Below are 14,751 nucleotides of genomic sequence, written 5' to 3'. Positions count from 1 at the left end.
GTGCTGGAGCTGGGCAGGAGGGAAGCTGGGTGCTCTCTCAAGGCCCCATCTGGAGCAGAATTACCAAAAATCCCCCAGCACAAACCTTCCCTGTGCCCTCTGTGCTGCACAGGTGCCACAGCCCCACCACAGGGCTCGTGGAAATAAATCACCCTGGGCATGGAGGAACCCTGGGCATTGTTATGCTTTTGAAAGAATAAGCCCATAAAGAGAAAAGTACAACAGATTTAAGCATTTAAATGCATTTCCATAACCGTTTGTGATGATTCCCAGACAGCAGCCTCCATTAAGCTGGAGCTGAGAGCACCAATTAGCAGGATTTAAAAACAAAAAAAAAGGAGCTGCTGCAGTTATTCCCAAATAAAGAGTACAGGCCCAGCCTAATCTTTATGCCTGGCTTTGCTGGAACCCATGGGAGGTCCATGCTCCAGGAGGGTGAAGTGCACAGTCCTTGGGATGGACAGCTGAGCTTGGCTGCTCATTGGGCTGCTGGGGCAGGGAAGATGTAAAATACAGCAGTTCATCCTCACATGCACTCCAAACAGGCAAGGAGAGAAAGGGAGAAGGGAAATCCTGGCTAAGCTCTGGTGGACACCTCTGTCTGTTCATGCACTCACTCACTCACCTCAGGAGTTGATTGAGATACTTTAAAATCACATGGCAAAAAATGTTATGCTTTTTTCCCATTCATTCTGTATTCTGTCAGATTATTTAACTTTGTGCTGTGCCTTGTCAGCAAGGCCCTGCTCATCCCCACTGCTCCACTCCCACCATGGGAACTGCTTCCCAAGGTGCTGCAATTATTTATCCAGTTTTCCTTCCCACAGACCCAATCTGCAAATCCTGCACATCAACTTTGTCCACTTTAGCCTCAGCAAAGACACTCAATAGCTCAAAACACAAACCAACAGCAAAGATCAAATCATCTATTTAAAGGGTGAGTGTTATGGATTTTCATTTTTTCTGTAAAAGCCATGAGCAATTATTTTTGAGCACAGTGATCTTAACCATTCATTTATCCTGAGAATAAAAGTGGGAGAAGAGGAAATTATTGCTTTTTCATTATTTGTTGCACTGCCAGTACTGAATCAAAGTCAGAGGACTGCCAAAAGATCTCTTTTGATCCAAATAACTATCATCTTCATAAACATTTCTACAGGGAGAAAACCCAAAACCCCAGTCCAATCTTTCCACCATGATTCTAAAGATAAATAGATAAACAACAAAAAAACCCCTCTTCCTCTGCAAGTCTTTGCCATTCAAGCCAGGCACAAAAGCTTTTAAAAAGATGCTGTGGGGGGGATCCAGAAAAAGCCAAGTTTGAAGATTCCCATCATCAGCCCAACACTGTAACACTACTGACAGTGACTTAGAGAGATCAGAAAAAAAAAATAACACACAGATATATATAAAAAAAGATTTTACATCAGGAACCAATTTACTTTTGCTGCTTGACAGAGCAATCATGCCTCAGGACCCACAGCTAAATAGCTGGAGCTCACAGAACTGGAAGAGCAAAGAAAGCAGCAGAGAACTTTAATGGCTTATGAAATTCAATTGAAATTGATGGTTGGAAAAGTGAAACATTTAACACCCCACCAACTTAACATCAGAGCCCCCAGGTGCAGGTGCAGCAACAGAAAAGGTGGGAGCTCATTTTCCACTCCCCCACAGTGCCCAGGGAAGGGGATGCACCCTCACACAGAAACTCCAACAAGATGGAAATATTTTGACTCCTCCAGACCTTTCTCCACTGGAAGCTTTCATACAAAACCCATCTTTTGTGAAAATGGCAATAAATTATTATGACCTGCACCTTTCATGTTTCTGAAATATTAGAAGCTGCATTTTGCATTTCGACTTCAGCTGGAGCAGGAACTCAGAAACTCTCTCTGCTGTTTGAGATGACTTTGAATAAACTGTTTGCAGCTGAGGTAACTCTTCCAGCACAGATCTTTTCTGTTATGAAGCCTGTCTCTGATGAACAATAGAAAAATATTGTTGACAGGGGTGTACTTTTCCATCTACTCAAAAATATAATTTTGCAGAATATTTTCACAGCTCAGCAGAAGGTGGAAAGAAAGACAATATTATGACTAGATAAGAAAGAAAGAAGACATTCATTATAATTAGCTTATAGTAGTTTTTTTGTTGGTTTTGGCTGGCTTGAACAAGGTTCTTCACCAGTTAGAGCTCCACTCTGACTTAGAAAACCTTCAGGCAAAACTCATGATAATCAAAGATTATCCTGGGTAAAAACAATCAGAATTTGGCTGAAACACTTTAGAACAATGTTAAATCTATTTTATATATTTTATGACTTTTAAATGTTCCCAGCAGCTTTGGGATGCATCACCCCCAGCTTGGAGGCAAGAAAGGAATGGCCACAGCCTGGCAGGGTCAGTGTCATTTATGGAGTGACTCTGATTTGATTCATGGGGAGGCCTTGATGTGCAAATTAATAATTTCAACTTTTAACTGAGCTAATGTAAACTCCATACGTCGCTAATTACACAATACAAGGTGAAAAAAAAAAATTTGCAAATTAATTTAAATGCTTCACCTAATCAGGATGGCAAATTTTAATTACAATTTGGTGTGTAGCAGCAAAGTATCTGCTGCCATTCAGCAGCTCTGGTGCCACAGTAAAATCCTGCTGTGTGCTCAGGTGCAGCTCTGATCCCAAAAACCCCCCAGGGGCTGTGGGGATGTGCCACCCACACCTGGCATGAGGAAACACCACCCTCAACATCTTTGTCCTGAAACACTAATCTTAGAAAAATTAGGATTTTAGTTGGAAGTTAGTTATTTACTAGAATTAATTAGAAAGCAAGTGGATAGATAGACCTTGCTGAAAATAATTAAAAGTTAGAAAGAAAACTGGACTTGAGGTAGTTGTCTGAAACTTAAATAATTGATTGTCATCTTATGTTTGCTCAGCTGGGCTTACAGTGGGAAAAGACAATGGAACACAGACAATGCAACCAGAAATCCATTATTTGGAAAACTGGACTGTCCCCAGAAATCATTTGTATTGCATTGATAGAAAAGGTCAGGAGTTCAGGGTGAGGAAGACTCACCTGACTTCCTCCTTTTAAGACCCCTCCCCACAAAAAAACTACCCCAGACTGAATTTAAGAAGTCAATCAATGCTTAATAGCCATTCAAGCTAATTACCATAGGAAGGGGGGATGGGAGGGGCTGTTATTATGAATATGAATTTGTTTGAATCCTTTGTCAATAAACAGACTCTGTGATCACCTGTGATTTTGCAGTGCATTAGAGGATTTCCTCACAAAAACACACACTTCCTAACTTTAAATTGTTATAGAGACTTTTGTCCATCACAGTTGAGTGTCAGTATGAGACCAATACTCTCATTTTGGTAAATCAGTCTAGCAATGTCTTGCCCTTCTTGGGCTCCTTATGGACACCTTCAAGCTTGGCATGTTCAAATTCCCCTGTTTGCCCCTCTCCTTTAATCTGAATTAACATTTCCAGAGGAGACATCAGTGACCTTCCTCCAGCTCAGAGCTTCTCAATCCACACAAGCAAGAATCATCTTTGGAGCCTGTTTGCTCTGTGCCCTCACAGTTAAGGAGAAATGAAGAATAAAGTGAGATTACAATAAATAAATAAACAAACACAAACTTTGTAGTGCCTGGAGCAGGTTTTTACAACCAAATTGAAATCCCTGAATATTGTGGCTTTTAATGGAGACACTGATCCAGCCAAGCAGCTTTAGCATGGCAAAGCATCACCTTGGGAATGTTCCCCTGAGAGTGATGGTGACCCTGCAGAAAAACCCCCACTAGTAATAACTCTGCTGCCAGTTAACCAGAGAGTTTCACTGAGGACAGAAGATGGCTGAAATGCGTGGCAAAAACACAGTTATCTAAAAAAGCAAAGTGAGCCTATTGTTTTTTATGTCATTTTTAGCTTGATACAACCCCTACTTGTCAAAAAGAGGGGAGAAAAAAAAAATCCCCAAGGCCTCTGAGAACATTAATTTGCTTTGGAATTTGCCAGTTACCCACAGTAAAGCAAAAACCTGCAGTATTTTTGGTTGGGTTTTTTTTGAACACCAGGGGGCTGATTACTGTGAAATGATCTTAGGCTTCTCCCACTAAGTGGACAGATGGATTGCTACTTTTGCAACTTCTTTTTGCAGCCTGGAATTCGGTTGCTGGCGGGAGGCTCCGTTCCAGCTCTCCCCAGCATCATTTCTCTCCTTGCACTTGTCATCTGGCTTCCCAGCCTGAAAAGGCTCTGGGAAAGGCTCTCTGCAAGCCCAGGGGTGGGCACACAGCCCTGTGCCCCTCTCTGTGCCCACCCTGGGGACAGGGAATGCCACAGGCACAGCAGAGCCTCTGGGTTTTCATGCCAAGGAATCTGGTGAGTGATGGAGATGAATACCACCAGTGCTAGACAGACCAAAATGAGATCTCTCAATCTAGAGGGTTCTGCAAGGTGAGAAAGAAACAAAAAGCAATGCTAGGCTAAAGCCACCTCCTTGATTTCTTTTTTTTTTTTTTAAAGGCAGATTTTCCCAAGTGCAAACTGAAACGCTGCCAGGTCCATCCCTGCTCCCCTTCAAAGCCACTCAGGAATGATGGGGAACCATGTGGGTCCCTGGCCAGCAGCTTTTGCATTCACAAGCCACCAGTCCCACAGGGAAAACACAGCTGGCTGGGAAAAGAGCTCGGGAGAAACCCCTCAGCGAGCAGGGAGGGGAGCTGCTCATCCCAAAGGTGCTTTTTAGGAAGATGCCCCGAGGGGACTCTGGCATCACCCCAGTGCAGGGACTCAGCCCCTTTAAGATGAAGGAGGAGGAAACACTCGGTTTGATCCGAGGAAGTGAAAAACCTCGGGAAAAGCCAAGTGCCAGCCCCAGGAATGACTAAGCAGAGAGCCAGGCAGCCACAGAGCACAGAGTCCCAGATCTGTGCCAGCTCTGGAGGTATGCTGCATGGAAAAACCACTTCTGGGCAGGAAAAAGGAAAAGCCAAACCTAAAAACAAGGGCTCAGTTCTTCAGCAAACCACATGAAGTGTGTTTATAAGCATCCCCATCTGTCTGTAACTCCAGCTGATGCACAGATAGCAATGTATGGGTCAATAATGGTTTATCTAAAGATGTGTGTCAGCCCATCTCTACTCTGCTCTCTGACAAACCTTTTACAAGAGCCACTTACTTTAACCCTGAATTATCTGCCTCTGCTCATCTTCAGGGAGAATCAGCACGGCAGAGAAAGAAGCAGGCAATTCCCTGTGATCTGAAAGCTCACTTTCTAAATCAAATCAATTTTTCTAACGTAATTTGCCTCATCTAAATCACTGACCCATGCATTTTCTCACCATCCTTTGACAAGAGCTGCACCAATTGAAGCAAAGCTACAACACTTCAACCAGACCAATTCATAGAAGTCTTTAGAGGAATTCTTTCATCACTGTAATTAATTCTTTAAGTACCACAGTGGGATGCTCTGAATTCAAACCCAATCCAAGGAGTAATGATTACACTAATGGGAGAAGCTGTGCAGTAAATAAATGCAAGTGCCCTGCTGAAAAAAATCTTTTCCAATAGGAGACTGCCATTGAGGGAGATAACTCTGTTCTGGAGATAATAATTCACATGGTGAAGTCCCTAAGACTGACTGGGCTGAGATACAATTCCCAGATCTAAGGGATGAGCATTTTAGCAGGTGAGGGGACAGGACACTTTGGGAAACCACCTGAGGGTTTGCTGGTTGGTGCAGCAGCCACAGCAATGCCTGTCCTTCGGTATTCCCCATGCAACAAAACCTTCTGACACATTTAATGTGTTGGGCTGCAGTGCTCAGAGAAAGGGAGGGAGAGGGTTCAGCTCTAGAGGAGCAGGATGCTTCAAGGAGACACAGCTGAAGCTGTACCAGGAGCTGATTCTTGCTCCCCAGGGCTTACAGCAGACTCCAAAAATCTCATTATGACACTTAATAAGTGAAATAAGGTGCAGAACCTTATTTTAACCAATAATGGGCATTTGGGGTTTAAAAGAAGAACAGCTCCTCAGTGCAGTCCCTGAGAGATGCTCCCAATCCCATGGTCCAGTTTCATCACACCAAGGAGGTGATGAGGTGTCACCACCATCTGGGTTCTCCTCTGTATTTTAGCAATAAAGAACAAGCATTCCATCTCCTCATTTCTGCTTACAACTTCCCATAAAAATTGTAATGGGCTGGTGCAAAAATTCAAGGGGCTCAGGCACCAAAACAAGTCAGGGCTGAGATGTGGGGGAGGAATCAGTGGCTGAGCTGTGCCCAGCACACCTGGGCTGACAGACTGGCACAAACCTCAGCAAGCAACCCCTGCCCAGGGTGAGCCCCACTCCCTAAAGAGCAGCAAAAACCATCAGAGTAAAATCCCAGGGCCCAGCTTCACCCAGCACCTCTGCTCTCCCTGCCAGCAGGGCTCAGACTGCCCCAGGGCACCTCATGGGGATGATGGAGAGGACAGACAGTGGCTTTGGTGGCATCCAATTTTTTGAGATCTTGATTTTTGAGCCCCTTGAGATCTACAGGTGAAAGAATGATAAATGATTAATATTTGAAAAGGAAAAAAAATGTCTCAACTGCAATAAAATTCATGCTATCTTCTGTTTATCTCTTGCTTGTTTCTCCACTTTAATGGAGTTGAGCCTTCTTTGCACCAATATTCATGTTAACAACTTTCAGTGGGCTACTACTACACAAAAGACCCAAAATGAGTAACTGTGCTGCATTAAAAAAAAATGGAAGAAACCTTTGTATATTAATTCTCATAGCTGTCAGAAATGAGGATTTAATAATGTTAGTATCTAAGCTACTCCATTATTTCCAAACACCTTGGAGCAGAATGTCTTAGTGGGAGATGAATTAGATAGTGTGACTGTAACTGCCTTCTGAGTGTTCTCAGAGCACAATCTATGGCTCATCACCATGTGTGTTCCAAGCCCTTGCCCTCTCTTCTCCAAATAACCTCCAGCTGTAAATGGATTTACATGCTGGCTGTTTACATACCAGACCCAGCTCCTTTTTTTGAGCATCTCCCACTCACTGTTTAACCATTTGTCCCCATTTAATAGATTTTTGCTTTGGATGGGAGGTAGGGTGGAAAGTTGGGAGCTCAGGTCATCCAATAAATGATGGAATGAGGCAAAGAAGGGAAAGTGTGGGTGGGATGCAGGAGAGGTCTGATGGGCTGCCAAGCTCTGTGCCAAGGGAAGCAGCACAAGCCCTGCACTGAAAACCAGCCATGCTCAGGAACAGGCTGTACCCAAGCACCAGGGATGGCAAAGGCAGTTTATCTGCCAACTTCTCCAGCTCTAATTCCCCTGATTTGGAGAGGCTGAGGCCTCTGAGCTTGCCCTGAGAGAGCCTGGCTCTTCCAGAAAGCTCAGCATCCTCTCTGGGTGCCTTTTAAAAACCTGTTTCTCTGTGTTGCTGCGCCCTCTCTGCACTCAGTGAAAGACAATCTGACCTGTGTTATTAGTCCCTGCCACCCCCAGCTCTCTGAGAGCCCCCAGTGACATTTCAAGCTGCTGAAATGTCCCCACAGAGTCAGGGACAGAGGCTCTGGGGTGGGTGGCTGCTGTCCACCCCCACACTGGCCAAGACTTGCCCACACAGACACCAGACCAGCTCCTTCCAAAACTCATCTTACATCTTTTTCAACCAAAAATCTGGGCCCCAAGACCAGCCAGCAGCTCCCAACTCTGTGAGTTTCTAATTACTGCTCGTTGCATAGAAACCTGCTCCATCTGCTCAAGGGCTCCCTTTTAGGGCACGGGGGCTCTGGATTATTTTTAGTGTGTTTCATCCTTTTTTTTTTTTTTTGAAGCTGCAGCATAACTGTTTGTTTCAAGAGCTGCAGCATCCATTAGACAGCTCTCCTTCCCCATTGTGGAGAAAGTCTTGCTGCTAAGCAAGAGCTGTGGCTAATTGACAACAACTCCTAAACTGAGATGTAAAGTAGCTGCATCTGTCACTCATGCAAACAGCAGCTCAGCTGCTAAATAATGGAAAATGGTTCATTTTTCTGACTCAGGAAGATCCTTTATTAAAGAAATGAACGTTTCCAGTGCTACAGAGCTGTGCCCTGATCATTCCTGCATCTTAAAAATCTAACATTGCCCATAAAATTCCTAAGTAACATAAACTCTGTTCCTTTCACTACTCTCCCAATCAGAAAAACTGGATTTAAATCACCTGCTGGCAGGTTTATTGCAGGGCCCACAAGCAGATAAGGTCCTGTGCACCAGCCCTCTGCACTTAACAGGAAATAAATCTCTGCTTTGCCATCTGTTTGTGAAATGTTTCCATACAAGCTAAACAAAAAACCCAAAGATACATGCACCTCTCATTTTACCTTCTGAAGGGTTTTATTTCTGGGGTAATGAGGGTGACATTTCTCCCCTCTCTAGCAGAAATGCTTTTTCCCCCCAAGGCTCCCTCAGCCCCCAAACTCTGCCAGGGTGATGTGAGTGGATCAATGGGCTGGCACAGGGGCAGCTGTGAGGCACCATCTCCACACACACCTGTGAAAACATTTCTGGAGCCTCCTGAACTCCTTGGCTTGGCCAGAATGAGGATTTTAACCCCTGTTCTCCATTTAGCCCCATTTGAATTTCCTCCATGGAGTTTTTCCCATTGTTTCTTTCCATCACCAATGCCAAGCTCGAGCTGCCCACACAGGTGGTTTCACACCATCCCCTCCCCAGAACCAGAGCTGTGGTCCTTGCACAGCCTTTCAGCAGATGGCAGCAGGATGTGGCAGCAGCATCCTCTCAACCCCAGATTTAGTGACCAAGCTGCTGAAAAGCCACCTCATCTCCTGCCACTGCAGGGGGAGTGGGGCAGAGCAGCTCCTGAGGCCAGCTGGTGCAGGTGAGATGAGCAGGGTTGCTTTACATGCAGTTTCCAATTAGTTTACTCAGCAGCCTGGTGGAAATCCCTCTGTTCTGGATATCCCTCACCCCTCAGGCCACCCCTTGGCTTCTCTCTGACTGCCACCACCACCACCAAAAAAATATCAGAGTTAAAATCAAATGCTACACTTCATCTTCTCTCCTTGCCTGAAGTTGCAAGAGACAAGATTGGACATAATCACCACTTTTAAAATCATCTCCTGTGACAGGCAAATTGATGAAGTGGAGAGGCTGGGCTGCTTTTGAACTTGAACAAACTGATTTTCCCTGAGAGATGGTGTTTACATTGCCTCTCAATAGCCTGCTGAAATATGCATTCCTCCTGCCATTTCATCACCAAAATTTGGGAGGAAAGAGTGGTTTTAGAGGAAAAAAAGAAAAGGGAAAAGGTATGCTTGAATCTGGAGCGCATCATAAATTCATGAAGCTTTCTGAACGCTGTCAGAAACAAACATTTATGTAAACAAAGAAAAGCTCAAAGTGTGTTGCAAGAGAATTTTTGGGTAGTGTGGAAAAAGCATTAATATTTCCCTTGCACCTGAGACTAAAGCCAGTTTTGTGAGGTGCTGCCCAAAGAGCAAAGTCCTTCCACAGGGAGTTGAGGCACCACACACACTCCAGCAGCTCCTGCTTCACTTCCCATCACAGAGGGCAGTGGGAGCACCCAGGGAAAGCCAGGCTGAGCAATCCCCATCCTCTCCCTGTAAATTGCCTCCAGGGTTCTCTTTGCTGGTAATCCCTGCCTGCCCATCCTCAGTGGGAGCTGCTTCCTCTGAAATGCCAGCTGGGAAACTCCTGGCAGTGTGAAATCAAAGCATCTTCCACCACACCTAGAGCAGCACGTGGCACCTCACAGCCCACGTGGAACCCAGTGTGAGGATGTGACAGCCCTGCTGGGGAAAGCACCATGTGCCAGCAGCTCAGTGAGCCACTGGCAGGGCTGAGAGCTGCAGCCATGCCAGAAAACCAGAGCTGGTCACTAACTAGCTTTAGTGACATTTAGGCAAGGAGAGAATGGGGAAGCAAGTTCAGTGAATTAAATGTGTTGAGCTGACAGTGTTTATTTTGGTGGGATGGCTTCTCTTTCACTGGGAGGTTTATTAAGGCCAGGAGACCTTGGTTTTGCTTGGTTTTCCTTTCCTTTGCTCCTCTGAGACAGGACAGGTCTGCAGCCACCTCCATGAGACGTGGGGCTTGGTGAGGGCAGCTCACAAACCAAAATTTCCATCACAGCAAAACCAGCATCATCCACCAAGGGCAGGACAAGCAGCACAAGTTGCCATAACTCAGCATTATGTAATAATGACACCCCTTCCTCCACTTTTCAGCAAAGGGCCCCAGCAACACAGGCACCCTGAGCAGCAAAACACAATTCTGAGGAGCTGTGGAGAAGGGCAGGAGGAGCCCAACTCACCCTGGGGTCAGCAGGGTGGAATCCCCATCCCACTGGCACCAGTGGGAACAGCCTGCACAGCCCAAAGCCCAAAATCTTTGTAACTCAAATTGTAACCCAAATCCTCTTCTCTCCAGGCACTTTGAAACAAGGGAGTGCTTGCCCAGGGACTGTGCCTTCCAAACTGCTGCCTGAGCTCAAACAGCAACCAAACCCATGGTGGCAAACCCAACACAGCAATTAAATAAATGGAGCCATCTCTGGCTCTGGAATGCATCTTTCATCCAAAAAAATCCTTCCTGAGGCACAAACCCTGTCCCAGTCTTGGCAACCCTCTGCTCTGACCTCCTGCAGCTGCTCCTTGCCTCACTAAGCTGCTTCAAACACAGAGATAATAGGGCTGGGAGTGACTAGAATTCCCAGCAATAAAATACAGCAAATTAATTGCACTTAATTGATTTTTTTATATTTTAATATAACTATTTTGGTATTCAAACCACAAGAGAGAATTGATCAGCCAGAGTCAGGTGTCAGTGAACAGAGTTCTGTGACCCAACCCCACAAACTGAAGAAAATATTCAAAACCCAAAATCAGTGAGCCTGCCCCATTTCAAGTACACAAAGGAGGCTGCACCACCTGTAACAGGAGATTTGGAAGTGAAAAATGTTGTGCAGGGCAAGTCCCACAGTTGCCTCCTGCATTCCCAGAGAGCCCAATGCCAATGGCAGCAGCAATCCATAAATCCAGAGTAGCTCCACTGACTTCAGAGCAGCTGGTCTAGATTTATGCTGATGGAAAGTAAAATCAGGGTATCTAAAATACTCTAATGGATGTTGGAGCAAAAGGCACTACTATAACTACAGACTTCCCCTCCCCAGCCCACTATCCCCCACTTCACATCACTTTGAACAGTAAAATTGCATCAAGTGTTGAGATCTGCACTAATCTCGAGAATATAACCTGCATTTCAACAGTTTGTACGATCATATTCTGCAAATCTATTGTGCAGTAGATAATACAAGTCTTTCATTTCTGTTCCTAAACAGCCTCTGAATAAGAAGTGTCTCCATATTAGGCAGAGTGATACAGGGACACATAATAAAATAAGCATAATGTCTCTCCACCCACGCCCCCCTGGAGCCGGAGACTAAAAGCGAGCGCGGGTCCTTCCTCACGCTCAGCCGATGCAGCCCGAGCTCATCCCTCCCTCCCTCCCTCCATCCATCCATCCATCCATCCATCCATCCATCCATCCATCCATCCATCCATCCATCCATCCATCCATCCCTCCATCCCGCGGGATGCAGGAGCATCCGTGCGCCCTGCCAGCCCGGTGACACAGCAGCGGGCAGGAAAACGAAAATATCCAGGTAACTCATCCAGCTCTCTCGCAGGATACCTATTCACATCACCTCGGAGACGGCTCCGCCGCCGCCAGCGGGGACGGCGGCCAAAACCCTGCCTGGATGGCAGCAACAAACGGGGGCTGCTGCCAGCCAGAGACATCCTCGGGCTCAGCGTGAGCGGCCCCGCGCTGCCAAACACACGCACCAGCGCCAGCAGCCAGAGCCGGGGCACAGTGATCTCTTAATTGCACCTTCAGCAGGGCACAGAGAACGCCACCCGCTCTGGGGAGGATGGAGAAACTCAGCCTGGTGCATCGCAGCCTGCCCAGAGCCAGGGGGGAAGGGAGGCAGGCAGGGAGAGAAGGCGAGTAAATAGAGAAAAATGGCAAGAGCCCAAGGCGGCTGAGCTGGGAGCTTTGCGGGGATGGCAGCACCGCCGCAGGACTCGGGCAGGTGTCCCTGCCGGCTGCAACAGCCCAGCCCGAGACGCGGCTCGTTAACCCCTGTGATCCAGAGGAGAAATCCCCCAGGATCACAGCGAGCCGCAGAGGATCGGCACAGCCCGGGGGGAGGCGGTCCCGGGCTCTGCCTCGCTCCAAAGAGCTTTTCCCTGATCCCAAATGATCCCAAACCCCCTGAGCACGCACAGACATCGCTGCGGTCCCCGCCGGGGCGGGACAGGGCAGGGCAGCGCAAGGATGCTACTGCCAGGGGAGGAGAAGGGAACGCGTTCTCTGCTCGCAGCTGGAGCTCAGAGCGCACTGCGAGCTCCTGACGCGCACACCGAGCAGGGATCCGTCGGTAGGTTTGCAGCCACAAACTGTTTCAAAGTGGGTTTCCATATGTTTAAGCGCTCAGAGCGCTGGAAGAATTACACCCACAGCCCAATCTCACCATGGTAGCTACCCACACAGGAGGAGACGGGAGGGGGGAAGATCAGGGAAAAGATTACCATTAATATGTCAAAGCAATAAATAAAAAAGATTTTTTTAAAAAAACCAGAAACCTGCTCCCTTGCTGCGCCTAACTCTCCTCAATAAAAGAGCTGCACGGCGCACAGGGCACGGCAGTGCCACAGAATTCCATCGTTCCACGGGGCTCCTGTGCTCGCTGCCCCAGTCCCCACAAGCTGCGCCCCACTTTCCACGCCCTGCACCCCAAACTCTGCACCCCGGTCCCCGTGTCCTGCTCCAGAGGATTTCCAAGTGCACACAGCCCAGCCGAGGAGGGGGATGGATGGAGGGCAGGGGCACGCTTTGCTTTTTGGGACGAGCAGAGCAAGGACCTGTCCATATTCTGTGTGTCCCCAAGGCTGATGCCTCCTTCCCAGCAAATTGTTCCTGCTCTTCTGCAGGAACCTTTCCTCGAACACTTCCTCACCACAACGCCTTCCCAAGAGCGGCGGCTAATGCAATTACCCCTCACATGGATCACTCCTTTTCCACCTAAAATCCTTGCTTTCAACATATTCCTAAACCCCCGTGAAGTTTCCCCAGCAGCCCAAGCTTCACGCTACGGCCGAGCACCGTCCCGAGAAGCACTAAACCCAAATGAATCCCCTAACAACTTCAGCATGGATGCACCTTAATTAATTTGCTTTTAACAGCCCCTGTTTATTAGGAACAGCAGCATCTGCCAGGGAGCTCACGGGAGCGCACAGATGAGCACGTCCCCAGAGTGAAGCGCTGCTAAACACTTTCCCAGGGGCAGCGCTCCGGGGTGAGCCCTTCCCCAGCAAACACCCGCACCTGGGACCCGAAACGCTGCTCCCAAGTGCAGCTGGGGGAAATTAAACAAAAAATAATAAAATAACAGAGGAGAGCAGCTCCCAGGCTCATTCCCTGCCCGGGCTCGCTGCCTCGCACTGGCCGCGATGAGGGAATCCCACCTGAACCCAATGAAGGGCCAGACCCCGCTCCCCTGCTGCCCACCCAAACTCGGAATTCAGCGCAAGAAAGGTTGCACAAGTATTTTGTTACCCAAGGGATTTAACTCTTGCACATTTTTCCCCCCACCCGCGTTCGTGGATTGCCAGAAAGGGCGAGGAGCAAGGATCGGCCGCCCTGTGGGAAACCCCAAATCCCACGACCTTTGTCCATCCCCAGAGCTCCGGCAAACCCAAAGTTTCCCTTTTTCCCCCCAAGTCGGCAGCGGGCGGGCAGGGGGCCGGGAGCCCGCGTCACGCGTGGGGACCGGGGACACTCGGGGGACACTCGGGGGGCAGCGGAGCCGAACCGGGACTCCCGGTGCGCCCCGGACGGAGCTCGGAGCGCGTTCCACCGCATGGCTGCGCGGGGGAGGGAGGGTGGCAGGGGCGAAACGGCCGCAAATAAAACCGGGGGAGGGGGCAGATGTAAAATAACCACAAATATAAACAAACACATAAAAAAAAACTAAACCAAAGCGAACAGAAGCACAGTGGCGGGGTCGCGGCGGCGGGACCCGGGTTACCTCGGCACAGGAGCAGCAGCGGCGCCAGGAGCAGCGCGGGGCCCCGGGAGAGCATCCTCTTTGTTCCATGCCCAGAAGTAGTCATGGTGCTGATTTATTTGGAGAGGGGCGGCTGTGCGGGGCGGGGGGCCGGGGGTGTCGCGCCGGAGCCCGTAACCACTCCCCCCGCTCCCCGCCCGCTCCGTCCGGCGGAGGAGGGAACGGGAACGGGAACGGGAACGGGAACCGGGGGGAGCCCCCGCCGGCCCCGCGCTCACCGCCGCCCCCGCCGCATCGCGCCCCGCCCGCGGCAGCCGCGGCTCCCCCGGGGCAGCGGGGCTGGGCCGGGATCTGAGCGGGATCTGGGCCGGGCCGGACCGGGCCGGGCAGGGGCGGCACCGCCGCGCTCACCTGAGCGGGATCGGGGCCGGGCCCGCAGGTGGGGGGAGCGATGCCCGGGCCCCGGGACCGGCGAGCGGATGAGGGACAGCCCCGCCTGGCCCCGGCTCGCCCCGGTTCCCCTGGGCCCGGCCCGGGTGCTCTGGGCTCGGTGCCGGTGCCGGGCCCGGTACCGGAATGGGGGGGGGGGGGGGGGGCCTGGGGGGGGCGCGCGGCGGCCGCGAGCGGCGAGAGAAGAG

General features: G+C 49.1%; 1 protein-coding gene across 1 annotated transcript in view; it reads right to left on the bottom strand.

Moving 5' to 3' along the window:
• Positions 1-14,319, bottom strand: part of TMEM132B (transmembrane protein 132B) — a 199,741-nt gene extending 185,422 nt beyond the window's left edge. The window contains 1 exon segment of the mRNA XM_079322103.1: positions 14,135-14,319. Coding sequence (XP_079178229.1) covers positions 14,135-14,219 — 85 coding nt within the window. The 5' untranslated portion in view covers positions 14,220-14,319.
• Positions 14,320-14,751: the final 432 nt, after the last annotated feature.

Source organism: Erithacus rubecula, assembly GCF_903797595.1.
Source record: "Erithacus rubecula genome assembly, chromosome: 19".
Classification (NCBI taxonomy): Eukaryota; Metazoa; Chordata; class Aves; order Passeriformes; family Muscicapidae; genus Erithacus; species Erithacus rubecula.
Note: the sequence above shows the minus strand (reverse complement) of the source record. Positions and strands in the feature narration are given on the sequence as shown.